General features: G+C 35.7%; 2 protein-coding genes across 7 annotated transcripts; both read left to right on the top strand.

The window, feature by feature from the left end:
• The first annotated feature begins 58 nt into the window (after nt 1-58).
• LOC117101176 (limulus clotting factor C-like) lies at nt 59-12,934 on the top strand. 2 transcript variants are annotated; one of them, XM_033241064.1, is made up of 9 exons: nt 59-701; nt 5,342-5,545; nt 7,200-7,439; nt 8,705-8,881; nt 9,515-9,697; nt 9,902-10,044; nt 10,461-10,566; nt 10,953-11,150; nt 12,274-12,934. In XM_033241064.1, exons 1-9 carry the CDS (start codon nt 614-616, stop codon nt 12,717-12,719), a joined length of 1,785 nt encoding a protein of 594 aa, XP_033096955.1. In that variant the 5' UTR covers nt 59-613; the 3' UTR covers nt 12,720-12,934. The 2 variants fall into 2 exon arrangements, with proteins under 2 accessions (XP_033096955.1, XP_033096956.1); XM_033241065.1 differs by lacking the exon at nt 7,200-7,439.
• A 607-nt stretch (nt 12,935-13,541) lies between these two features.
• Nucleotides 13,542-25,318, top strand: LOC117101174 (G-protein coupled receptor 15-like). Of its 5 annotated transcripts, none has more exons than XM_033241061.1 (4): nt 13,542-13,962; nt 15,512-15,652; nt 22,059-22,181; nt 23,355-25,318. In XM_033241061.1, the coding sequence occupies exon 4, from the start codon at nt 23,363-23,365 to the stop codon at nt 24,650-24,652; it is 1,290 nt and encodes a 429-aa protein (XP_033096952.1). In that variant the 5' UTR covers nt 13,542-13,962; nt 15,512-15,652; nt 22,059-22,181; nt 23,355-23,362; the 3' UTR covers nt 24,653-25,318. The 5 variants fall into 5 exon arrangements, with proteins under 5 accessions (XP_033096952.1, XP_033096950.1, XP_033096953.1 ...); XM_033241059.1 differs by having other exon boundaries at nt 15,512-18,202; XM_033241062.1 differs by lacking the exon at nt 15,512-15,652.
• The last annotated feature ends 2,030 nt before the right edge of the window (nt 25,319-27,348 follow it).

Here is a 27,348-nt window from a genome sequence, read left to right as displayed (position 1 = left end):
TACCCTCCATCTAAAATGGTTTAACCCCACCATTAGTCATCGCTACCACAGGCTCGGATCTGTCAAATTAGTGACCGACGCAACCGAAGCAGAGGAGGCCCTTCCGACACCTGTTTCCCGGATCATAAGCAGTTCGTCTTCTGTGAATTAAACCTAATTGAACAACAAAACTCGACAAATTACCAAGAATTCATCCAATTGCTGAATAACAACATCCTAGTTCAACACGCTTACCTTTCCAATTTGCATTAAGGAGAAGAAATAGGCCTAGTATTTTCATTCGAACTTTTGGCGTTTATCGATATTGCAGATTGGGTAGGCTACTTTAGATCTACTAAGACCTAGTAATGTTCATCGGAACCACATCCTGTTAGTTTTGCTGTTTATCAATTGCATGGGACACACTATACGGATTATTATGCTTCCTTGGTCTCTGGGATCGTCATTATACACATTAGTCAGTGCTAATATCAGGTACAGATCTCCTTGATAGTTTTGTTGAATCTTATAGAGTACAGATAGATTTTTTTTCAGTTTCTATAAATACATCTACTCCCGAGAACAACACGCGTATGACGGCGACGTCTTTGTTCGTTTTGTGTAAGCACTCCTGATGATGTCTTTCTTAAACTTCGTGATTGCAGTTGTGATTTGTATCATCTTCCCGTCTTATAAAGTTGATACGGTCCCTATTGAAGGCGGTAAGTGTCATTTCGCATTTAATTAGTTTATGGGTATAGCCCTTTAAAATACGACTATGGCGCCACACCTGCGTAACGACATATGTTACTTAACTCAGTGAGTTGTTATTGCCCTGCTTAACTTAACATTCAAAAGGAATTTTACAATGTACTTACAGTACTGCACTGGACGTCATTCAAATGTACCGATAGTGTAAGTATAGTATGGATAATTAGGCCTTATTATGTTTATTGCCCTAGTAGTGAATTGATTACCTTTTGATTGAATTTTAATATCATATAGTAACGTCAATAACGGTTAATTTATGTTGTCTGGCAATATATGTACATCATCATGATTTGCGACTACGATTACTATAATTATGCCTTTAATTACCCTCATCCAACAATTATGATGATGTTGAAGATGATGACGTTGAAGATGATGATGATAACGATGACGATGATAATGACGGTGATGACGATGATGATTACGACAATTATGATGAAGGATATCGATCGACGAAAGTGGTAATAATAAATAGCAATGATGTCAGACATGGTTTATTAAAGAGACAACCAATTTTGGTAACCGTTATTATTCCTATAGGGTATATAAAAAAGTTGAAATGTGAGAATAGCCATAGTATATGAAGAATTTCGTCTAGCCTAGAACTATATGGTGTTGAACATAAAACCAAACAAACGGATTAACAATTATAATCATAGCCTCGTGTATTGAATCCGAACATGATTTTCGTTTTGTTGGATACCTACCTAATCCATGCTTGGAGGAATTAGTTTCTACATGCTTTATGTAACCACAAACTGAAACTACTTCATGTAAAGCCTGTGGTGTGGACTTTCTTGGCCTTGAACTAAGCTACATTTTACACGATTATCCCGTTCACTCATGTTTTTATCACCGCAAAGTGTAAAGGTGGAGGTCATGCGTCAATACAAGGTCCGTGGTTTATATATTTATATATTTCTCAGTAGGCCCAGCCTAGCCAGTCACTCGTGAAGCGCGTAAAGCAGAAATACTTTCGAGAACACATCAATGTGGGATGGCCTGGGTTTACGTACCATGTAACAAATGCACATCACTGAACAAGAGAGTGATTTATGTTCACATGTAATTCTGCTTAAACTTAATTGCAAATACACACTATAAAAATACAAGGTTCAGATTACATAAAAGTTACATGGTATTATAGAATTGTTAATAAAAGAATTTCTTGATCTACACTTTTTTTTTTATAAGAACACATTTTATGAACACTGAGGCTGAAATTGCTTAAAAATTAAGAACAAGATAAGAACATATTGAGGCTGAGGTAAAATTTCAAATAAGGATTATATAATTTAAAAACCAAAATATTATATCTGTACATTATGTGCAGTAGCTGTGACTGTAATACCCTCTATAATACCGTACAGTAGGTGTACCTATCTGACATTTGGGGGCCATTTTTTGTGGGGTCACTTTCGCATACATTGTAGTACAGTGCATACTGCCGTACAATTAAATATTTTTTTGTTTAAAAGGTGTGTAAACTAAGAACAAAATAAGAACATTTTGAGCATGAAATCGGCCAAAAAATAAGAACACTGAGCCTGGGCAAAATTTTACTGGTTCTTATAAATAAAAAGTGTATTAGAATTGTACTAATATAATATTAGTAATATACGAAGCCTGTCTGATTTTTGTGAGTTCTTCATTTGTTGTGTACCGGTAATTCATTTAAGTTACAGGGATCTTTCTTAATAATTTTAGCAGCAAGTTTCATGATTTTTAGGGAGTTTCTGCACATACCATTCCGTACTAATTGGGTAAAACGTAATTATCATGTCTTAGGCGCGGTGAAATTCCACAATTCATCAAGTCACATACTTAAAGAACAATTGCTGTGTTGTTAGCCTCTTATACCAAGGAACGAATGGATAATGTATACAATGAAGAATAATCATTTCAATTAGTACCCTATTCATCACGTTTCTTGGAAAATCCAACAAATGTGTGCTCACTTTCTGGTACCCTACTCTTATTATTTTTGTCGTTGAGTAGACTTTGTTCTATATTGGAGGGCTAACTCGACAACAAATAAGACGAAATTGTAAAAGCACTCTCTGATCGGAGAATACCTTAAACATTCAGTTATAATTTTGAATAGGCCTAGTTCATTTAAATAATTTACTAACTTTCAACCAGAAAAAAATCGAAAAAAATAGTTTTCGCTAATTTACAAACGTTTTTCTACCAAAAAAATCTTTAGATTGGTTATGAAACAATTTAATAGACTATACAAAAGAATACAGTAAATGAATTTAACTGTATACGGGCCTACTCGAATGCTATGGTGAACACGTTAACCCACACCTACAAACTACAGCTGTTATTCTCATGACCATGAAATGTTACAGAAAAATCTTCTCTGCTAAAAACGAGTATACCACATAAAACTGCCCTTATGCATTGGCAATTCAATTTCATTCGATGGGGTACAGGCACTTCGTAGCCAAGACTTTCGTAACCCAGACGTTTCGTAACCATGTCGCAGACTTTTCGTAACCAAGACATTGCAAGTTACGAAAAGTCCGGGTAACGCCTGTCGACACCCCATTCGATGTCAAAATTCTACGTGCAAGTGTGCAGTTTCAGTTTTTTACACGATATCACGGTAAAATTATGCATACTAGAGCACAGGAATTTTAAGTGCACATAATTTAAACTCTACAACGAATTCATGGTTTAGTGTGGGAAAGTTGTACCCAGCTCGAATAGGAGTACGTTCGTGAGAAGTAGTGCGTTAATTGTCTAATAAAAGATTCTAGACGCCTTTTATTATCTATCTATAACGTACAGGTGCCACAGTTTTTATCCCGGTAAATTCGTCCCTCTGTGCATAATAAATGCGGTCTCCCGGTTCTTACCGGTAGTCCTGATACCGTCCCTCAAATAGAGTGTGCAGAATTTGCCATAAATATTACAGGTAGGCGTACATGCAGAAGGGAGGCTGTACATGGTGGCCAACATCTGTAACATCGGTAATACTATCCGGTGATTTTGCTACCTGCCCTAGAAATTAGGGAATTAAATTATTGGTTTGATATGGGGTCAATGAAGGTCATATAAACAAGGTGGAATCGTCTGTGATATTTGGGTTACCTTCATGGGATGAAATTCAAAGTATACTAACCGTGTGTAGGCCTAGGCCTACTGCGGAGTGATATACCAATGGTTGTACCAAAACGACTTGTTATTGTTAAGATATGTTATACCATCTTCTATTTTTATCAAACTTCAGGCTTTATAACGTGATTCCTGGGATAATACCTTGCTTGTGAAACATTTGTTTACGTTATGTTGAGTGTAGCAAACGATATCGCGATATTGAGTGGCAATGACAATGCATTTAATTTCCAGTTGAAATCAATCTGGTGCCTTGTAAAGCCTTAGACGCTGCACTTGCAATTAATTTTGTGATGTATGAACAGGAATTATGAATTTATCAAATGTAAACGAGCTCGCGCAACAGATGACATTGATATCAATACCATTGCAAAGAAAAATGTGAATAACATTCGTTAATTTCGAAGCCGAGTTCAACAAAAGGATAATTCCGTAAATCAGAACCAAATGGTAAAAAGTTAAAATACATCAAATGTGTATATGTGATGCATCATTTTGGATTGTGTTGAGAACTTTACCGGCATTACCATAGTTGAGGTACTGTATGGTATTAAGATTGCAGTTTTAAAATAATGCTAGTTACGAGATATGGTTTTGCAAATGTTAAAAATATGAGATCCCCAGTTAAGTTTGTTATCGATAGTCAAGCCAATCAATTTTGTCGTGATCACACGTTTAGCCTATTATCTGTACCATTAAAATCAATATTATTTGGACGTTTTTAAAGATTTACCGAATAACACGAACTTCACAGTATAATCCTGGACACAGTTTCAACTTTTATTTATGAAGAAACTTATTATTTTGGGTGTTTCGTTTTTCTTTTTTTTTTAAACCCAAAACAAAAGCAAACCAAACAACTGGTTTATTACTAGTATGATGAAAGCGCATCTGTTGATAATAATAGTAATTTCTGTGTCCTTTCGGACACAGAAAGTGGATCGTACACGTTTGGTACACTGATCTCTACTAAAATAGAGATCAGTGGTTTGGCAGAGAGAGGCTTGAAGGAGGCCACCTACCCGGGTCAACCATCCATCTCTTAACAAGGACGGGGGGAAACCAGGGGTGGCGCCAGGATTTGCCCGACGGGGGCGGAGGCCCGAGGTCCCCGACGAGGGGGCAATGTCCCCGACGAGGGGTCAGGTTTCCCCAAACGAAAGCAATGTGGGTGTGGTCAAGCTTCGATTAAAAGGTTTCGAAAGTGGTCCAGGGGGGAATCCCCCAAACATTTTTAACAATTTAAGGGTTTCAAAGGCTTATATAATCGATTTAGAGTCTACTAATATGTAGAAAATACTTATAATTTCTTTTCTCCCCGACCCGGGGGGGGGGGGCAGCACTTCCCGACTGTGCCAGCACTTCCCGGCTGTGCCCCCCTCCCGCTGACGCCACCCCTGGGGACACGGTATGAACTACCAAACGTCTACGATCAACTGGTTTAATGTTCACTGTAATTTTCTTTCAGGCATACATTGTCCTGACAACCGTACTTTCGAAAATGGATGGGTCCGGTACGAACTTCCCGGTGCGTTTTACAGTCAGCGTCAACTTGTACCAGGCACTGGAAAAACTTTTGGTTGTAGGTCTGGATTCTCGTTAGTCGGAAACAGAACCATCGTCTGCGGTACAAACGGGAAATGGACCACTAGAGACCCTGTTTGTGTGGCAGGTACCTTGATGACATTGAGCCTAACCACTCATATCTCAAGACCCAAAAATAGCTTCACTTTATAAAATGAGACGCTTATCTAGAGCATCATGTGTTCATGTTTGTCGTGTCGTGTGTTATTTTAAATAATAATAATAATAATAATAATAATAATAATAATAATAATAATTATAATAATAATATTAATAATAATAATAATAATAATAATAATAATAATAATAATAATAATAATAATATTAGGCGCCCTTCCAAAAGAGAACAGAGTAACGTATCACATTAAAACAGTTATCAATACACATGTAAAAGGCAAAGATAAATCATTAAACTATAGGGTTAAAACGACAATATCAAAAAAAAATATACCTGAAATTACAACAATAATGAATAAATTATATATTGTTAGTCTCAAAAGTGCTGCTGTTATTTACTTTATACTTTCTAACAATAATGAAGTTAAAATTCCAAAACAATCCTAAATTTTCGGAAACAAAAGGGTTTTTAAAACCTTTTTAAAATCAACCAAAGTTGGATTCACGGATGCTAAAACAGGGAATTTATTCCATAACCTGGGTCCAATGACACTAATTGCTTTGTCAACAGAAACCTGGTGGTAGGAACGACAAGTCTCGTGACATCAGCAGATGACCCTAATCCACCTCGACGGGAATCAAATCTGTGAATAAGATCTTTTAAATAAGCGGGAGTAGATCCATAGAAACAACTGTGTACATGCAATAACATTTTGAATTCTCTACCGAACTGGCAACCAATGCAACTCGTGAATACACCTTTCCGGAGTGTCAATCAAACTTAGCAACTGACCAATCAGAACAGCGCTAGGAATACGTGCGCGTCTCACAAACACACGTGTTGCCCCACAATCAAACGCACGTGTTTGCGTATGTTTTAACACTGTCGTCTTGTGGGACCTTAGCAACAATATCCATGACGCAAGGGGCGGAGTTAGCGGAGCACTAGTGCACCAGTCTACACAAACAATTAATTATACGAGCTGCATAATTCAGCAGTCTATAAAGCCTGTTTTCCACTAGGAGAATTTATTTGCGAGAATCAAATCTTCGGTACGCTTTCTGAGCTCTGATTGGTTGCGCATTTTTTCGCTTCGCAAAAACTCCGATAGGAATATGAATGTGCGGCGCATGAACCGACGCTTTCGATTCGCGCGAATAAATTCGCCTAGTGGACCGGCTTTGAAGCTGGTTTTCCACTAGACGAATTTAGTCACGCGAATCAAAGCGTCGGTTTGCTCCCTTAGCTCTGATTGGTTGTGCATTTTTTCGCTTCGCAAAAACTCCGATAGGTATGTGAATGCGCATGCGCATGAACCAACGCTTTCGATTCGCGCGAATAAATTCGCCCAGTGGAAAGCAGGCTTAAGGCGCTGAATGTTGGAATAAGAGATTCCCGGCAGAAACGAAATAACGTAGTCCACCCTAGAAAGTATAAAAAATCTTACCGCATGAGCACATATGTTTCTTTATCAATTCACATGATTATTCATTGTGAGATGCGGATTGAAATACATATCATTGACGTTAAAAAAAGACCAAAAACGGAAGCACAAAGAGGATCATAAACAAATATCAGTAGAAATATCAGTTTTAGGCCTACATAAAGAATTGATATTTTTAAGATTCGTGTTGGCCATTGTATGAAGATCTAAACAACTATGAGATTACTGTATACTCCCAGGATTTGATGGAAGATAAGAAATACGAACATGGCACAGTAGCGCATACTTATTGCAAGTTCAGCTACGCGTTAACGCACGGTGATGGCTCTACTGAGTGCGTTGCTGGAGATTGGCTGCCGTACATACCCTTCTGTAAACCGTATAACACATCGATGTACATAACAACTCCAGCCCCAGCAGGTGAAATATGTTCATGTTTATTATAGTCTAAATAAAGATTAAAATTGTAAATAATATAGGGCCTAGGTCTATAAATATCAGAAAAATTTAACTCTCATAAAAAAAAAATCAATATTTAGACCTAGAAAAACCTCTTTACACATGCCTAGATTATATTTTTTTAATTTATATCTTTTAATCATTGAGAGTGCATTGGTAGCCTACTGTAATAAACAGGGTGGCCGAGAACAGGCGTGAGCCCCAGACAGCGAAGATGCCGGAGACCCAGGAGCGGGCGTCTGGGAAGCGGCGGAGGAGCCCAGCGGGGTCCTCGTAGGGGCCCGGTGGGCGATGCCTAATTCGGACGATCAGAGACATAATAATAAAGAGTACGGTAGATAATATCACTATCTTGAAAAAGAAAACCCATTATGAAAATAGAATATAAGCTCAGTCAGGCAATTTGATCCAAGAAAGAAATAATATTTAAACCATCGATAAAAGAAAAAAAATAAAAACAAGTCTTCGCAAGGTAACGAACGAAAATACAGTATATAATGATTTAATTATTTGAAAAAAAAAAAAAAAAAAACACGTTTAATATAGGCCTCCAATTTGAGACACCTTTAGCACCGGAAAATTTGGGGCGATCGCTCATGGCTCGGTTGAAGAATATTATCTGGTTCTTTGAAAATGAAATGGTCTTGTGAATTACAGGGGGTTTCGAATTGAAGCGTGCACTAAATACATTATCTGGCTGAGACAACTGTAGTAGATAATTAATTACCAACTATGTGAATGCCGTTCAAAATATTTGTTTTCCCAAATACACCATGTTATTCTTTTAATTGTTATGTCCCGTGCCCATCCGGCTCCTGGGCATTGGCCCCGCCTGCCACGCCCCCACCCCCTTCTCGGCGGTAGTGGTAATTAATAATATGTCTTCTGTTAAAGCTTGATCACGTAAAAATGCAATAAATTATGCGATTATTATATCAGTATTTAATTTTTTTACCTAGGCCTATCCGATTAATTATTGGTCAATTTGGTAAATATTTGTATTGTCATGTCAAAAAAATGAAATGAAAATTAATGTATAAATATTGTTAAAAGGTTTGCATGACTCTCGGCCCCTCTATTTCAAATCTCTTGATCTGCCACTGATTATAAACGAAAACTTATATTAGTCGATTATAGCTATGGCGTGTCAAAACCCCTGTTTGCGTCACTTCATTAAACCATCAACTTTTTCCTTAAAATATAAATGCTTCTTTTGAATTTTACAGGTGGATGTCAGACGCCGTTCATTTGGTCCGGAAGCCTTCTTGGTAACCATGGAGATATTGTCCCCACTGGTACATTTGTTGAATACGAATGTATGCAATTCGCAGAGAAAACGGAAGAGGGCGATATTCGTTGTTTGGATGGAGAATGGTATCCATCGGAGCCCGGTTGTAGAGAAAGTATTTGAAAAATTTTTTTTCTACGTTACTCGTTTCAGTAATGAGATTATATTGTATTTATATAATGTAAATCTGCTGACAACAGGGTCATATAAAAATACAAGAGGACATATTATCAGACTCAGAGTCATCTTTACGCACTTAATTAGGCATAATATAATCAGAATGTATACCTCCATGCAAAACACTATTGTCTGAAAGAACATAATCAAGAATGCAGTGGAGACTTTCTCTATTCTTACAATTTCCACATAAAAAAAAATCTTCCTGTTGATCCCTATTTGTAAATGTATCTCCATATCATTTCCAAAAAATGCTATAAGCCTAACCCATTGAGAGTAGTACAAAGAGTTTTTTTTTCTCATGAAGGCTCCAAACCACGCCAGAAAATCTTGTTGTCTTCATTGCCTTGTTTAATGTTTAAATAGAAAATTTTCGATTTGCTCCATAAAATCAAACTTGTAAACCACCCCTAGCAGGTTTATAACCATAATCTACCATTCGGATGAAATGGAATTCTTTAGGGCCCCACTGGAATAAGTCTTACCGTTACGAGTTTATAATTATATTATAATATATATTATATATTATGTCTTGTGATCATTGATTTTTGTATGTGCTCTATTTTCGTAGAATCGTGCACCTATCCCGCTCTTACGATGGGCTTATATATACTTGATCGAGTCGAAGATGATTTTGTTCTACACGGTTCATTAATTAAATTCGGGTGCTATGCCGATTGGGAGATGAAAGGCGAAGCGTCCGGTATCTGTTGGTATGGACAGTGGAACATTAATACACCACAATGTGTGTCAGGTAGGCCTACCCTCAGTTATTAGGAATGCACCGTATTTTTTTTTTTATTACACTTAGATAGTAGGCTACTTTAACTTACCGTTCCAAGGTGATTATCTATATGTAGCCTAATGATGCGACTGGGCCCAGGTCCAATCGCCGTGTTGTAAGCATCTTAGAAGCAAAAGACCATTCGTAAACATATTTATTTATTTCATCTTGTAGACACAAGTGAATACTCGGAGTGTGGCTTAGCAGGTGACACTAGTGTGCAAGGCTTGACCGGTAGAATAATCGGTGGGTTCGATGCAAACCAAGGAGCCTGGCCTTGGCAAGCTGGAATATACTGGATGGATGGAAGAAACAAGGTACAGTTTTCCGAAGTGTGATATTTGAACATAAACTTATCATTGAAAAAAAATATTGTCTGCTGTCCTCTACCCCAAACGGGGTTTCAAATATTTTGTTTAGCACAAAAGAAAAAAAAGTCTGTGTTTATTAATTAGTATATTCGTTGATAAAAATAATGTTCCTGTCGATGCAAGTTGTGAAAATTTTTATATAATTAAAATTAAATCTATTTCGGTAACGTGCATGTTTTTTAAATTTCATTCGTAAAAGCATGTTCAATGAAATTTTATAGTTCTGTTATACTCAGATGAGCTTTCGTAATTGTTCTGAATGTCCAAAATGTATTTTTTTAAATAAGGTTAAACTATTAGTATATAAATTGACTTTGGCGTTGTGTACAATAATGTTATTTTAAGTCGTTTCTTTTTCTTAGTGGCACTTTTTCTGTGGTGGTAGTTTAATTGATAATAGATGGGTAATGTCAGCTGGTCATTGTTTCGGTTACGACGAGGACATCACCAAGATACAAGTTCGATTAGGTACCGTAACCAAACAGTAATGACTATTTACTATGACTTGACACGACAAGAATAATCTCTTACAATGCTATTGTTGTTTCTCTGTATTTGTTAATCGATGAGAAATTGTCGTATCTGGGTTACACGGAGGGCAGCAGCACCCCTGACCAAAAAAACTCGCGCCCTGGCTTTAGCCCCTCATTGAAAATGTTCGAAGCAAAAAGAAATGATGTTCATGTAGTTAAAAATTACCTCATATCACCTTATTTTGTGAGATAGCGCCCCCTTACTTAATCATCGAGTCCCCATTATCATCCCCCACCATTTTATTATTCTTATATGCACCACAGGTTATATGAGCTACGTATTTATGATTTTATTTTTAGTGTTGTATTGTTGTCACTTAGGTACAACGGACCGAACAGGTGACAGAGGCACGGATAGAGAACAAGTTTTGCTGATCGATGCGCTTTATCTACCAAAGCAACACGATTTCCGTGGTTTCGACTACGATATCGCTTTACTACACCTTGACCGAAGTGTCGCACTAAACCAGTACGTTCACACAATTTGCCTCCCACCAGAACCAGAATCAAGCAACCCAGGTATGGTGCTTAAGCATAAGATAGTATGGATACATCTCCAAGTACCGAAATGCACGCCATCGTGTCGGGATTCAATAATATTGATTATTTCGACATTAATTATGTCATCATCAGGAATGAAAAATTATCCATATTTGCAAGCTTATATGCACAAGTACCATAAGTGTTTGACCAATCAAAACATTTATATTGCCTTATGTATGATACTAATTAAATAAAAATGATGTATAGTGCAAAGCGTACATAACCGTATACATAAGGACTTAAGTTAAAATCCTTGCATGCATACCCCATTATTTTAACTGCCATTAAAATTACGTATTATTATTTTTATTTCTTGTCTTTAAAAATTGAAATTAAAAAAATCAAAATTATTTTATCTTTAAAATGTATCTCAATAATCAACATTAGTCAACACAATGTCGTAAAAAATAAAAATCCCAAGAATATAAATTAAAAATTTTCGGTCATTTCGGTCGAATATTACATTAGAGCAAATTCATGTTCTGAACATTTTGCAAAAAGTAATTGCCAGGATATAAGAAGCCTATAATTTCACACCGAATTTTGCATAATGTAAATTCTATATATTACTCTCTTATTACATCTCCATATATAAAATCCAATCCTTTTTCTAAAAATTTGTTTCAATTAAAGACCACTTTCGAGACGGTGGGTTTCTATTGTTTATAGCAGCTTTGGTCTCTAATTAGAATATTAAAGATAAAAGACATTTTTTTATTTGGGGATTACAGAGGAGTGGTCTTTAATTGGAGGTGGTGTTTAATTAAAGAGGTCATTAAAGAGAGACCCGTATTTTAAAAAAATGTCTTATATCCAGGCTTCCATTTTCAAGACTCACTGTCAATACTTCATGCCACTTCAATCTATGTTGTTCTTCATCCTAGGTCCATTCATTTATCCTTGTTCTGTCACTTTTGTTTAATGTTTTCTTCTAAAAATGTACTTTGTACTTTTGTAGTTTCTGTATACTCAAGCTTTTCCTTTTTAGTTGTTAAAGTATTGTTTTTATCAGTCCCTCTACCTAATTCGTACCTATGCTATTTCTCCCACTTCAGAATCATTTTGTGGAACTTTGAACAAACTGTGTCTTTTTTTACAGATGGATTGGTTGAAGTTGGTGTTTCAGCAACTGTAGTTGGATGGGGGCACTTCACACCGGTACACTGGAACAGCAGTGAGATGACCAGTTACAAAAACGACCTTCAGCAGCTGACCATACCTATTCGACCGCGAAAGGTGTGCATAAATAGCTTGAAGCAAGTCGGCGAAGATGTATCCCAGTTCACCAACACCATGTTTTGCGCAGGTTTTAACAAAAAAGCAAAGGACACATGTTTCGGTGACTCGGGTGGCCCGCTTATGCGCAATGTTATGCATAATGGTAAGCGGCGCTGGGTACAAGTGGGGATAGTAAGCGCGGGAAAAGGGTGCGCCATTTCAGGCCAATACGCGTACTATGCACACATTCCAAAACTGTTACCTTGGATAGGGCAAGTGATGACCAACTATAAACCTACAAACGGAAACGCTCTGATACAAGTATAACTCATGCTTTTGTTGAACTATGCACAGCCATAGGCATAATTATTATTATTGTAGGCATAATAATGATTTTATCTTTATTAAATTTGTTTTCCCTTATAGTTATTATTAGGCCTATCTGTTATGTAAAATCCAATGTGATTCTTCCTTTCACCTAACGACACTATACTCAGAGATATTTCAGTTTTCATTAAAAAAAATATTAAAGTAGGCTTATTTAATGTATGGTCTAAGAGATATAGGCCTATAAGTAGCAACTTGCTGTTACTCATAACATGGCATACGGTACGGTAACGAATAGAATAAGCCATGAGATTTCAAGACAGTTTCGAGTCCCCGAAAATCATGATTTTTATAACTTTAAATATTCCAAATTTCATTGAATATATATTTATCAAAAAGTATCTCTTAGCTTAAGTAATGTACATGCTAAATCATTATCTGAACATTCAAATTCATCCTTGTTATTTACAGAAATCCTGTATTATATCGACAAGTTGGTATATAATTTATACATATTAAAAAAAAAACAATAATGTATGATAACAAATTGCTCTGATGTTTTCAAAATTTCATCAATCTTTATTATGGAAATTTTCATCAATTATTATATAGTTTTTCTCACTATGAATTTTATTTATAGAGTATACATCAGATTATTGCCAGTGTTATATACATTCTAAATCATTATCCGAACATTCAAATTGACAATTGTTATTACCGACAACATATACATTATGTCGATAATATGGTATATAATTTATATACACACACACACACACACACATATATATATATATATATATATATATATATATGTGTGTGTATAATATATATATATTAAATAAAACCATATAACGTAACAATATCTTTCTGATGTTTTCTCCATTTTGATGAATCTTTATTACAAAAGTTGCCATCAATTATCTGTTCATTGAATCTGAACGATTTACGTTAATAACATAAAAGCAATCGTCAATACCACAGCTTTGAGTAATCTTCCCGCGTATTCCCTCGAGGATAAATAACATTTAACTAATTCGTTTTGGGGCTCATAAGGTCCTGACAATCGACAGAAAACTAGACCAGTGATAGGCATCGCCAAACAATTACACAGTATGATATATGTAAAACTCAGAGGATGGTGATGAAGACATATTATCAGCCACCTTGTACTGATGATCGGTTCGATATCTCCGCCTGTAAAATAATCTTCTGCATTGCAGCAAGCCAGGCACAGAGGAAGGTATGAATTATCGCTTTGGTTGTCCATAGCGAAGTGTTGATATGAAGGGCCAATTATGTTTTATTAATATTATAAAATTTCTATACTGTAGAATGTGTGTAAATTAGTATTCATATAATGCCTCCTATTATTATGTTGGTGAAATCTGTATATTGTGTTAATCCAGATATACACTGCGGGTCGAGTTGTACGGTTGTCGGCTGACGAAAGCATATCCGCTCTATATATAACGTTAAAAGTTTAAACAAAAAGATAAGATACGGTAACATTTAACCTTAAATATTAGAGTAAAATGTTGTGAGCTTATTTTTATTTATTTATTTATTTATTTATTTTACCTCAGCCCACCATGGTGGGCTGAGGTAAGAAGATTTATGATTATGGCACCTCTAGATGGCCAGAAATGACACTCTCAGACTTATATTTAAAAATAATTTCCTTTTTGTTTGTATAATTTTGTAAACTTTAAGGGGCTTGGGGCAACAATCTTAAATCCGCCACCGGGGAGTCACGGAAATGGTAAGCATTCTACTCCTACCGAAATACTCAGCTACCGTGCACTGTACTGTTCTATTACATTGCATAACAAATTCAGGTGTATGTTGCTTCTGTAGTGACATAGCCTCGTTCTATATTTTGTAGATTCGTGTTAGAGTAAAATTATTATTTTACAATATAAAAAATGTTGTCCTTACTTAATTTAGTGTAGGCCTATGATACGTAATCTAAAACGATCGTTCATCCATTCTCAATCGGATTCTCAATCCTAAACTGAACGTGAATGAAGCTAACAGCGCAACTAACAACGGGTTATGTAGGCCACCGAATCTTTAAATATGCTTCTTGTTATTTAATTCATCTAGCTCAGTTTTTTAAAATTTAAGCCCTGTCATAGTTCGGGCTTTAGTGGCACTCTCACTTCGAATGTATTGCATACATTTAAAGATATAAGCCTACTAGGCCTAATATCTATATTAAAATCCCCTCAAACATTCAATACAAACATACAGACCTATGTAAATGGATTCAAAGTTGTGCTAACTTCCAGTAAGGCACAGATTAAATCCAATTTTGGCGGATGGTTTTACAACCCAACCCTTAAATTGACTGCCGACCTATTTAAGAGTCTGGGAACTAATACTGCACCTTTGTGCGTCTGGTTATTCAAAATGAACATGATTAGGTACACCTTAAATACATAAAATATGCAATCAAAAAATATATATATTTCTATATTGTTTAAGTAGAGCACAGGCTATCTTTAAGCAATGTGTAATTTAACATATAGGCCTATGTCGATCATTCATATAACACTAGGAAAGTTATTTTTTGATAAGCTATAACTTGTATCGTCGATATTAATTATTATAACAGTTTCTATGACATCGTTTTATCATCTGCTGTTCGTATCAATTTATGCAAAATGAGATGAATTTAATCTTGAAACTATACCTGTACACCATGGTTTTATCACACACGTCATACACAAGCCCTTATCTAAATTATGGCTTTATGTATTAATTGAGTGCATTATGTTCGGATCATGTAGGCCACCGAATCTTCATGCTTCCAGTCGCTGTGAACTTTGAAACACGTTATTACTATACAGACAGCCTGATGTAGAAAAAGTACCTTTTTATATCAATGTGGCGAGAGATTTCTTGGTTAGAAAAGAAACACGGAGGTAAATGTAAGTACTGTATTTGCCTGGCAATGATACATGGGTTAGAGCCCAATAACACTAGTCACGTTAACTTTCTAGACGTTATAAAAAATGTATGATTTTTCGGAATATACTGTATTATTACATCTGGAGTTGAGCTACTTTGATCACAGTAAACTAATAATAGGCCTAACTAAACTAGATTTTTGCCTATAAAACGGTAATGTGTTGCTGTCTTAAGAGCCGTGAAGTATTCCGAATATTACGTATAAATTACATAATGCTGATGGATTATTAACTCATACCGTAATAAATTATGTTAATTTAATGATTATATTTATGAAAATGTTTAATATAGGCCTATTCCGTTATCGCGGACTTGAGTGGGGCGTGAGGGGCTGGCGTACGCACCCCCTTATTTATTGTAAAACATGCTGTAAAGCTTATTAGAAAATGTCCATGCTAAATAGTAAAGTTACAACCTCAAAGGTGCCAGACCTTCAAGAAGGATCCGTCCTCTTGCACTCCTACCAAGGGCTACCTGCTCTCACATTCACACCCCCACCCTTTCTTAGCAGGTTGGATCTGCACCACACCATCTAATTTTCTGTAATACTGTATTCGATCCATCACTGCAGGAGTACAAAAATCAACCTCATATCAAGATTAAATTATAATCATGTGGACATGGGATTACTCGGACTGAAACGGAATGCTTGATCGTTTGGTCTACGTGATACCAAAGGGAAATCATAAGAATACAACCAGATGACATAATTCAATTTAAAAAGCGCAGACGATTAAAGATAAACGGCAATGAACAAGCGGTAATTGAATTATGGATAACATTCGCGGGCTATTATCGACGCATTCATTTTTTATTTTAGGTTGGTTTATTTTCTAATCCAACTATAACCTCATTTAAATGAGCATAGGCTCGTTGCAGGGTTGTAGGGTTACTCTATAAATTGAAAAAAATGAAACATCTGGTAATTAACTGATTTTTTCGACCAATTTCTTAATAATGTATTTTATAGTCTTATGTTAATGTAATTATAATTGTTTATTGTTGAACTAGGCCTACTATATTTACTTGACAATTTCATTTGTAATATTATTGGTTAAGGGTCTTGTTTTTAGTGACCATGTTTATATTATGTGGCCCCGTTATTTGTTTTCTCCTAGAAATGGTAATGTAAGCTCAAGCAAGTTCAGAAAATATATAATCTGTTTCAGGAAAAAAAAAATGATTTTGACCGCTTTGTGCCAAAATTCAGTCAGGCAAACATGATTGCCTCTGGCAGTTCTAGGCCTACGTCAAAGCTCGCAAAAATAACATCACCGTAAACATTGTAAAACAGATAGCCGTTAGTTAATAATTATTAAAAATAGCATATTATAACTTCAGTATTTCTATAGAGTGTAGCATTACGCTAGCCCCTTCCAATTTGTTTTCCACTTTCAATAAAAATAGGCCTACCTTTAGTTTAGTACTAGTAGGCCTGGTTGTTTCTTTTTGTTTATGACATCAAGAAGCCGCCATGATGCTTTTAACGTCACATAGGCCTACATCTAAAGTGGAAAGCCAAGTTAAAATAAATTAACAGACATTTTAACAGTTAAGAAGTACAGTAACATTATGCTAAAGTAAAACACCCTTTTCTAAGCGGATCATTGATGGCTAAGCTATAATATGACGATCTTTTCATTGTACTCCACGAGAAGCCTCTTGTAAGTTACTATGTCTATACAAAATATACAGACAAACTTTTTTTTTTAGATTTGGGGCCCTAATTACCTGTTTTTTTTTTGTTTTTTTTTTAATAAGATGCATTTACAAAAGCAGAAAAAAATATTACGGTACAATTTGTTGGCCATGAGTTTGTCTTTTTGAAGGCCCCTATGCATTCTTAGGATATTTGAATGTTGTCTTTTTTAAGTCTTATGAATTTATATAGCGAATAACATCACCTTTTCTTCATGTGTGTTCATGTGGTTCGTAGCTATTGATTGACGTGATTATCTCCGTATCGTGTCATGGGAAATTGCGATTTATTAGTTAGTTATTGAATCACTCTCTGTCATTTATCCGGTCCGATAGTCCTTAAAAAAATGTTGTTAACATCACCACTTGCTTTACGGACCTAAATAAAAAAAAAATCATCCAAACGTATCACGTTCTCTTTGGGAAAAACGAAAGAAATATACTACCGAGCAATCTAAAAATGACGTGTCGAGGTCGTTCGGACCTCGAGGCATGCCCTCAGTAGATATAATATAGGCTTAGAGGCTATCAGTACTTTCCGAGAAGACTATCGACAAAGAATGACACATTAAGAAATAATATTCAACTTGTTATGAATTTCCTGAATGACAAAATCGAAGGCTTATTGAACGAATTTAATTGGTTATAGTCGCTCCCTTCATATCGGCTGAAACTTAGCACGCACAGAAGAAGGAATTCGTTTAAGCATCAAGTGTGCTCACAGCAGTGCACCAGGCACCTGGATCAGTAAAGTAGCTAAGTGGAGCAAGCACAATAGGCCTATATTAAGCCTGGAATCATCATCGACCAAGGTAAGGCAATCCACTGGCCTACTAGGTACCTTTTTATGATTAGGCTTTAAGGGTTTTTATTCAAACTTCATTGAAGTCATGAACGTCATGATCATTGATGCTCAGTAGATTACAGTAATCGTTTAATAAAGAAAATAATTGATCTCGTATAAGCCACACGACCAGTGACCAATGGCAGGCAGAGCCCACAAAAGTCAATTAATACAATAATACCTGTCTCTTATACACATCTAGATGTGTATAAGAGACAGCTTTAAAACAGTGTGTTATGCCTACTACTAAAACAATCATAATTACATACATGCATATCCACAAGGCTTATAGTGCTTACCAAAATTATTATCGAATAATAGACCTTATTCGGATTAAATCAGAATGCCAATGAGTAATTGAAATAAAGGACAGATTGAAAGCAACATGACATAAGAATAATAATTAGCTTATACCGGTAATAATATTCCTTGCCGAGCCACTAGGGCTCATAGGATTGGAGCTTATCCCAAGTTTTAGCGTGAAGCGGTTGATAGCGTAATACTCTCCTTGGCCTAGCAGTGGTGTACACTCACCTCACAATCATCGAGCCTCCCCCACTTCACATTTGCGCTCCCCTACCCCATTATCCCCCATTTCAAGACTCCTAGATATGCCTACGTCACTGGACTGAGGCCTAGTTGAGAGACTCTCATCACCCTGTGGGGATAATTTGCAAAACCTGTCAGTCACCGGCGATGGAAGATGTTCGACAGAAGTTGAATTATTTGAAGAGGAAGGATTTAAGATTAGACAGGCACACATCTGTTACCATTACAATTATACAAATAATAATGGTTGTAATGATGACGATAATAATAATATAAGAATTTACCGTACAGTATACAACGCATTTTGGTTAAGGACACTGGCAATTGCATCTACTGTATATTGACAAATCGTCACAAAGTACAAGCTTCTCCACTTCTTGGAGAATATTCCAGTCGAGCTGAAATTTCATACGCATCAACTCATATATTCACTGCTACAGCATCCTATCAGATCAAATAACAAAATATAAAAAAAATGTTCACATGCCACACTGCAAAACGTCAGTTGTATCAACCAAGGAGGTATTTATATTCGCCTGATGACGACCACTGTTCGTCGAAAGCTCGAGCATTAAAAACATTGTTAGTCTGTAAAGTGTTGACTGTCTTTAATTTGCTGTTCATCATCTACACTACAGTTAACACGGCTACTTTTCACTTCATCATGTTGCCAAAGATATATACCAATCAACTAAAATTGCATGGTGAACTAATAGGTACATGTATAGGAGTGTGTTGGTATGGATGAACAATAATAAAAACCAGCACCAAAGGAATTACTTAGTGTTCTCTTACTTATTATTGCCAGGTTAGTGAACAAAATTATGATAAAAATTGCTAATTTTTGAAAATTCAAATTGTTAAAAATTTTTTTAAAGTAGCCGGATAGTTTGTCAGCCTAGAAAAAGTGATAAATTTGTTGCATTGCGAGGTAGAGTTGTATCTCTTTAGTTAAGATACTTGCCTTCCAAATCCAGAGTCCTGTGTTCAATTCTCCTCAAATTCATGTGAGCAGAAGAGCCAGATATCAAAGGGATGCTAGTTATTGTCTCAGGATTTGTTCTCACACTCCCCCAAGTCGCATAACGTTTATGTAGAGCATAATTGTCTGTACGTTTGCCTTGTGAACGGGATGGTCAACTATAAGTATGACAGTGATTATATTGGCAATCCTTGGTACATGTATCTAATAATAATGAATAAAAAAATAACCTTTCCTGAGAAACGTGGGGCTCGCCATACTTTTTTGATGCATCAGAGAAAAATTGTTTTACCTATGCCCACTATAGGCCTAGGTTGTGACGATAACAAAGAGGATTTCCAATGGTAGATTGTAGAAATAACGAAGCTAATGCACCAACAGAGTTTACTGCATTAATTTTGAAAAGACCTATATGCCTAATAGACTCGGTAAAAAACATATATGTACTGCTATGTGAAGGAGAATTTTCCATACTACCCTAACTTGTTGCTTTTTAACAATCCGCCAGACTGCATCGCATGATCTATTTTGTTTGTAAATATTAGGCCTATGTGTTTTCTGGAAATTAAATGAATTGAATTGAACATATTAACTTTAGATTATTTAATTTTAGGCCATACTTATTATGGGGGTCCATTTTTAATAGATATGACGTCGAGGGTTTTTGTATCTAGGCATACTGCCCCTCAGGGGACTGTAGTCAATATGTTGTTCCGCAACAGTTGACCTTTCTAATTCCGGTGGAGTATATAATAATAATAATAATAATTTATTGACATACACCATTTATATCGGTGGCACTCAACAGGTGGTGCGTCAAGCATCTTAACTAATACAAAAGTAATCTTAACTAATGAAAATATACAGTAAAGTAAAAGAAAATAAAAATAAAAAGAGACATAAAACACAACAACACAAAGTCAATTTAATCTTTAAGAAGATCACATCATTTCTCCATGCTCTTTTTGCTAAGGATTTGCAAAATTTGTCGATCAAGATTTTAATTTTTTTATGGAATAAGTTATTGTCATTACCGAGAATAAAGAGTAACTTGTTTTCAATATCTAATTGTTGGAATTGTTGGAAAACGTGTAGGAAATCGTTAAGAGAGAGTTGATGTTTAAACTTCTCGATTTCCTCATTTCTAATATAATTTAGAGCAGGGCAAGTTAATAAAAAGTGAGTAATATTTTCTTTTTCGTTTATATTACAGCATTTACAGAGCCCATTAGCATTAGGGTCATTAGACCATTTCGCTACTTTACCATCAAGAGGAAGGGTATTCGATCTTAATTTGAATTTCAATGATTTTAAAAGCAATATCATGAAGGTTCTCCGACATATTCACAATAGTTTTTAAAAATATTTTTGGCCAACGATTGTCTTCCATCGTTAAAATTCTGTCGATATAATTAATTCTATGTAAATTTTGAATATGAGAGATTTTTGACCATCCAAGATCACCTACAACGTAACAACGGGGGGCCTTAATATAAATTTTGCCATTTGCAATTGCAATCTCTCAATTCTTTCACAGTCACTCTTACTCCCTACCCAAATCGGGCTAGCATAGTTTATCGATGGAAGAGCAAGCGTTCGCCAAAGAATGTCCCCATAATACACTCTTTTAAAACTACTAGGATTACCAATAATTGCCTTTATATACCGTAACCAATAAGTTTGTTACATTTTTGAATTACATGTTTAATATGTTTGTGATCCTTTAAACATCTTGATATAGTAACACCAAGATATTTATAGGGTTCACATTCATTTATGAATAGGTTTCCTAGCTTCCATGTTTTATTTCTGTCCACTCTCTTTCCCACAACAAGTACATTAGTTTAAGTATGGTTAAATTCCAAGTTCCAATCTGCAGCGAATTTAGCGCTAAGTCTAACATTTGAATCATTTGTCGTTCATTTTCTGCAATCAGAATTATATCATCGGCCCAAAATAGGGCTCCATGCCATGTGTTATTAATATTATGAACACCAATATCGTTCAATTTTAAAATGTTTGTAAACTCGTTAATGAATATGCAAAATAGTATAGGAGATAGGACACATCGCTGTTTAACACCCTGTTCAATAGAAAATTCTTCTGTCAAATTTACTGTACTGTATCGCCAAATTTTATTTTTCCTTTAGTATTGGCATACATATTGTCAATTACATTTTTTTAAATAAGAACCAGTAAAATTTTGCCCAGGCTCAGTGTTCTTATTTTTTGGCCAATTTCAGGCTCAAAATGTTCTTATTTCGTTCTTATTTTACACACTTTTCAAACATAGAAAATTATTATTGTACAGCAGTCTACACTGTTACTGGGAGGTGAAAGCGGCCCTGCAAAAAATGACCCCTGGATGAACGGCCCAGCAAAAATTGGCAACACAAAAAGTGGCCCCAAATGGGAGGTAGGTACACCTACTGCACTTTATTATAGAGGGTATTACATAGTCACACCTAATGCACATAAGGTACAGATATAATTTGTTGGTTTTTCTAGTTTGACATTCTACCTCAGCCTCAATTTGTTCTTATTTTGTTCTTAATTTTTAAGCAAAGTCAGCCTCAGTGTTCTTATAAAATGTGTTCTTATATTTAAAAAAAAAGTGTAATCTCCAAAGACGACCCCTAATTCCAACATTCCAAATAGCCTTTAAAAGTCCATCCCTCCATACTGAATCGAATGCCTTTGTGTGGTTAGTAACAGTAACAGTTGTCCTGGTAACAGGATAAGGATATCGCTGTCACTGTAATACTAATGTATCTATTAACAGGAAATACCATGGTGTATTGTACAATGAATAGGCAATTATACATGACAGTATAATATCAACACCCTTACTTACTCTCATGATGTTAAACCATTAAATCATTAATCATTTTCCACTTCATCATTTCTACAAAATTAGGCAGTAGACACACGCTCCCGCTGGGAGCCCATTTTTTGTGATCCTATATTGTATTAAAATGGTTACATCGGATGGTGGACATGGTAATCTAATCCTAAGTACACATTTTTTAAGGATTATTTTTGTTCATTCCGGAAACATTGGGAATAATGTTTAGCAAAGATAAGAACATTAAAGGTCTTACTAGAAATGAGAATGCATTTTATTACTGTTTGCAGACAAAATAACATTTACTTTCGATGCGAATAAACTCTGTGACGTAAGATTAGATTAAGTTTGTTGTTGAGGGACTTTCATTTTTAAAGGTTAGGCCTACATTGAAAGAACAATCTTGATAGCTCCAAAAGTTTAGATATATTTGACTACTCGCCAACTATGTATTCTCATTTCATTAAAAATGTATTGTAAGAGGATTGTAGATGAGAGTTCAACTTGCCTTATGCGTAATGTCGTGCGTACGCCATATAGTGATGTGCACCACTGCCATTGTCAAAGTGCGCCTACTGTAACTTCAAATATACACACAAAACTAGCAGAATGAACTCTCGTCCACTTCTATACTTTTTGCTTGTAAGCAAGACACTTCCAACATCAATTATGTTGATTTACACTGTATTCGACTGACTTTAAAAATCCTAGTTATTAATGTTTATCATATTTACTATATTTCAGAAAATTAAATGATTATGGCCGGAACTATGGTAACTGTTACTGATACTGTTACAGAGATTATGACAAACATAACCACCAATGGTATGAGAAATATGACGACTGATAACGTATCCATGGAAACTAAAGATGGTGATGCTGGTAGAATGCCAGATTTTACCTATTTTTACATCGACTCAACTAATGAAGCAGAGTTTTTGTACACCACAGTGGCTAAGATTATTATCTCCATTATCATACCAATATTCTTTATAATTGGTATTCTTGGTAACCTAGGATTGCTCGTAGTATTTGTACGCATACGCACATTGCGCAACTCAATCAACATTTATCTTCTGAATATTGCCGCATGCGACTTCTGTTTCCTTGCGACTGCCGGGCCTATCTTGTGGACTAACTTTAGCAGCAGCCCGGTCGAGGACGACTTTTATCACGTTGGCACTGTGGCGTGTAAACTAAGCATAGCTGTAGTGGATGCATGCATTGTTGTCTCGTATTGGACATTCATGTTAGTTACCGTCGACCGGTATCTTTCTATCTGCTGGCCGATGAAATTCCGCAACATAGAAAATCCCAAGAGGGCGGTCGTACTGTGTATCATATTGTGGATTATGGTGTGCGTTTACAAATCCCCCGTATTGTACTTTTCAACTTTATTTAACGTGAACCTCGAGTGGGTGAATACAACATTAATTGACCCCTCTACAGCACCTTCAGAAGTTGCATACTGTCTGGTATGCGACGGGCGTCCAGGACAACCCACAGAGGATGCATGCACAATAATCAATAACCTCTACATCGGTGAACATATTATCTTGGTTGGGATGGTGCCTATATTTGTGTTTCTTTACTTTAGCATGATTGTTTGCCTCCAACGTCAAATATCAAAACATGGACAAAATGACGTTGTGCAAGCTAAAAAGCACGTGATAACCATGCTGATGTTGACAACGCTCGTTCTCTTGGTAACGACAACGCCAGCCCGGGCGCTGTTTCTCATCCTTGCATCTAAAACACTGATGATCTCACAAACAACCGTCGTGTCTATACTGTACGCCAGTAAGTGTCTCACGTTTGTAAATGCATCAGTAAATCCCTTTATATACATTACAATGAGCACAGGCTACAGGAACGCCTTCAAAACGTGTTTTCTTCCTCGTGCGTGCATAGGAGATCAGCAAAATGGAGACGACCAGCAGCGGCTGAAGTCCAGCAAAGCCACCAGTGTACTTTCTCTCAATAATATTGGCAGAAACAACATATTGATTCAACAACCAAATGACGAGGCAGTATTAAACTGATACATACGGGCTAGAACCTAATAAAATAATGTTGGTTTTTACCAAAAGTCCGGCCCATACATCCCTGTCAAAACACGTACGACAAAATTATAGGCGCATACACTTTTTTAAAATGCACCCATAAGCTTTACTAATGATCAGCTGTGCTTACAAAAATTTGCTTGCAACATTATTTTAAAAAGTTATCTTAGAAGAGTGTTGGCCTACTTCTTTTCGACTTTTTTGCCCCATGGACTGGTGGTTTATAATAGGCGGAAGAATGTTTTGCCATTGTGGCGCAAGTGGCAATCAATGACCTAAGGTCCGAAAAAAGCGGAACCTATGGTCGTCGAGAGAAGAATTTTCTGGGGTATTTGGAAGCTTCAGAGTTGTAGTCAATTTAATCTCCTATCTCTGTTTACACTCGTTCAGTATTTTTAAAGCCTGCTCCCGGGAGGTAGGAAGGGGCGAGCACCACTTTTGCCATCTCCGTCGCCGCTGAAAATTTAATATAAAATGTGTATAGACGCTATTATAAAGAAATATTGCTAACAAACTCCTAAAGTATGTGTTGTTGAAACCATGGAGGAAATATATTTCCTCCATGTTGAAACTCATTGGGCTGTAAACTGGCAGATTACGAATGAATTTATGCAGACCTTCGTAGAGACACTGTCTAATATTGAGTTCGCTTTTGGTATTTTTGTGGGGATTGGGGGGGGGGGGGGGGGGGTGTTTGTTTGTTTTGTTTATTCTTTCTTTTTACATTATAAGATAATATGTGTGGCGAAAATAGATAAATCAAACAGAAAACCGATAGCTTGAGTTTGAGTGATTGCTTTGAAAACGAGACACGATAATGATTATAATAATATGATGTCTTAGGTGATAAAAACGTTGGTCACCATCGTATTGATTTAAGCAAAATTTGTGACGGGTGGTGATGTTATGTCAATTACGACTTTATTAGTGACATTGACTACCGTACGTTATGATGATTATAATGATGAGGATGATGATGATGATGATGATTATGATATGGCACGATGATATGTTTCCATATATCAAGATATTTGTTGATATGATAATAAATTTGAGAATTTCTATAGCGCCTGTTAGAAAAATATTATTTGTGAACAATATCACTTCAAATAACTGCATTAGAGGGAAAAAATATATATTAAGAGAATTTTAACTCCGGAATTTACTAATAGTATTAGAAACAATTGATAAGTTACAGCTGGCGGCTGAAACTTATATTATACCTAGTTTAACATTCTGCTACATTTTGTAACGTAAACTATGTAATTGATATTGATCATTGTTTTTGGTATTTTTGTAGGGATGGGGGGTGGGGTGTTTGTTTGGTTTATTCTTTTTTTTTACCTTGTAAGATAATATGTGTGGCGAAAATAAATAAATCAAACAGAAAACCGATAGCTTGAGTTTGAGTGATTGCTTTGAAAACGAGACACGATAATGATTATCATAATATGATGTCTTAGGTGATAAAAACATTGGTCACCATCGTATTGATTTTAGCAAAATTTGTGACGGGTGGTGATGTTATGTCAATTACGACTTTATTAGTGACATTGACTACCGTACGTTATGATGATTATAATGATGATGATGATGATGATGGTGATGATGATGATTATGATATCACTTCAAATAACTGCGTTAGAGGGAAAAAAGATATATTAAGAGAATTTTAACTCCGGAATTTACTAATAGTATTAGAAACAATTGATAAGTTACAGCTGGCGGCTGAAACTTATATTATACCTAGTTTAACATTCTGCTACATTTTGTAACGTAAACTATGTAATTGATATTGATCATTGTTTTGATATCAGAGAGTTTCTGTAAACTTCATGCAACTGGAACGATGAAATTGAGACAGGAAGTAGATACATTTTAACACCTACGCATTCTTATCAAGACCTACACGCGACGGAATTAATCGACGCATTAGTTAGAGATTTGTATATTGGAACTTATAATTTATTTGAAAGATTTCCCAGGCCACTGTAGTGCACTGTATCTCAGTTACAAGCATTATATTTAAGAATAATGAAAACATGCTTACTCACATTTCATCACCATAAAAAACGTTTAATTAATTGTTTTTAAAGTCAGGCTCCGGAGGAAAAATAATTTTTGATATGTTGTAGAACTGATTTTTCTAAGACAGAAAAAAGTTGTTTGACGAAAAACTGGGGAATAGAACGATAAGTTATATAGAGAAGGCTTGTAGCATCTGTATCTCATTCACCGTTCCCCAGTTTTTCGTCAAACAACTTTTTTCTGTCTTAGAAAAATCAGTTCTACAACATATCAAAAAATTGTTTTCCTCCGGAGCCTGACTTCAAAGTAATAAATTGTAGAAAAATTGCCTTGATTTACGAGAAAAGTTTAATATTGTGTCTACTAATACAAAGATATCTAATTTAATAGAGGACCTACTCTAATACCATACAACTGGTTTGTATGACATTAATAACCTCATGGATCAATGATTATTCTACCTTACAGTCTCATATGCTAAAAGTTTATTTTTGAAGGCTCAATTTTCTTGCTAACGTTTAGGATACACGCGCTCAAAGCAGGGGGTAGGTCTATGTATTGGTTTTATATGAAAATCTAAACTCAAGAGGACATAGCATCTTACCGTGGAGAACTACGCAAATATATATCTTTTTTACCCGTGCTTT

This window comes from Anneissia japonica, unplaced genomic scaffold (assembly GCF_011630105.1).
Source record: "Anneissia japonica isolate Jap-2015-1 unplaced genomic scaffold, ASM1163010v1 scaffold7766_len575116_cov191, whole genome shotgun sequence".
Classification (NCBI taxonomy): domain Eukaryota; kingdom Metazoa; phylum Echinodermata; class Crinoidea; order Comatulida; family Comatulidae; genus Anneissia; species Anneissia japonica.
Note: the sequence above shows the minus strand (reverse complement) of the source record. Positions and strands in the feature narration are given on the sequence as shown.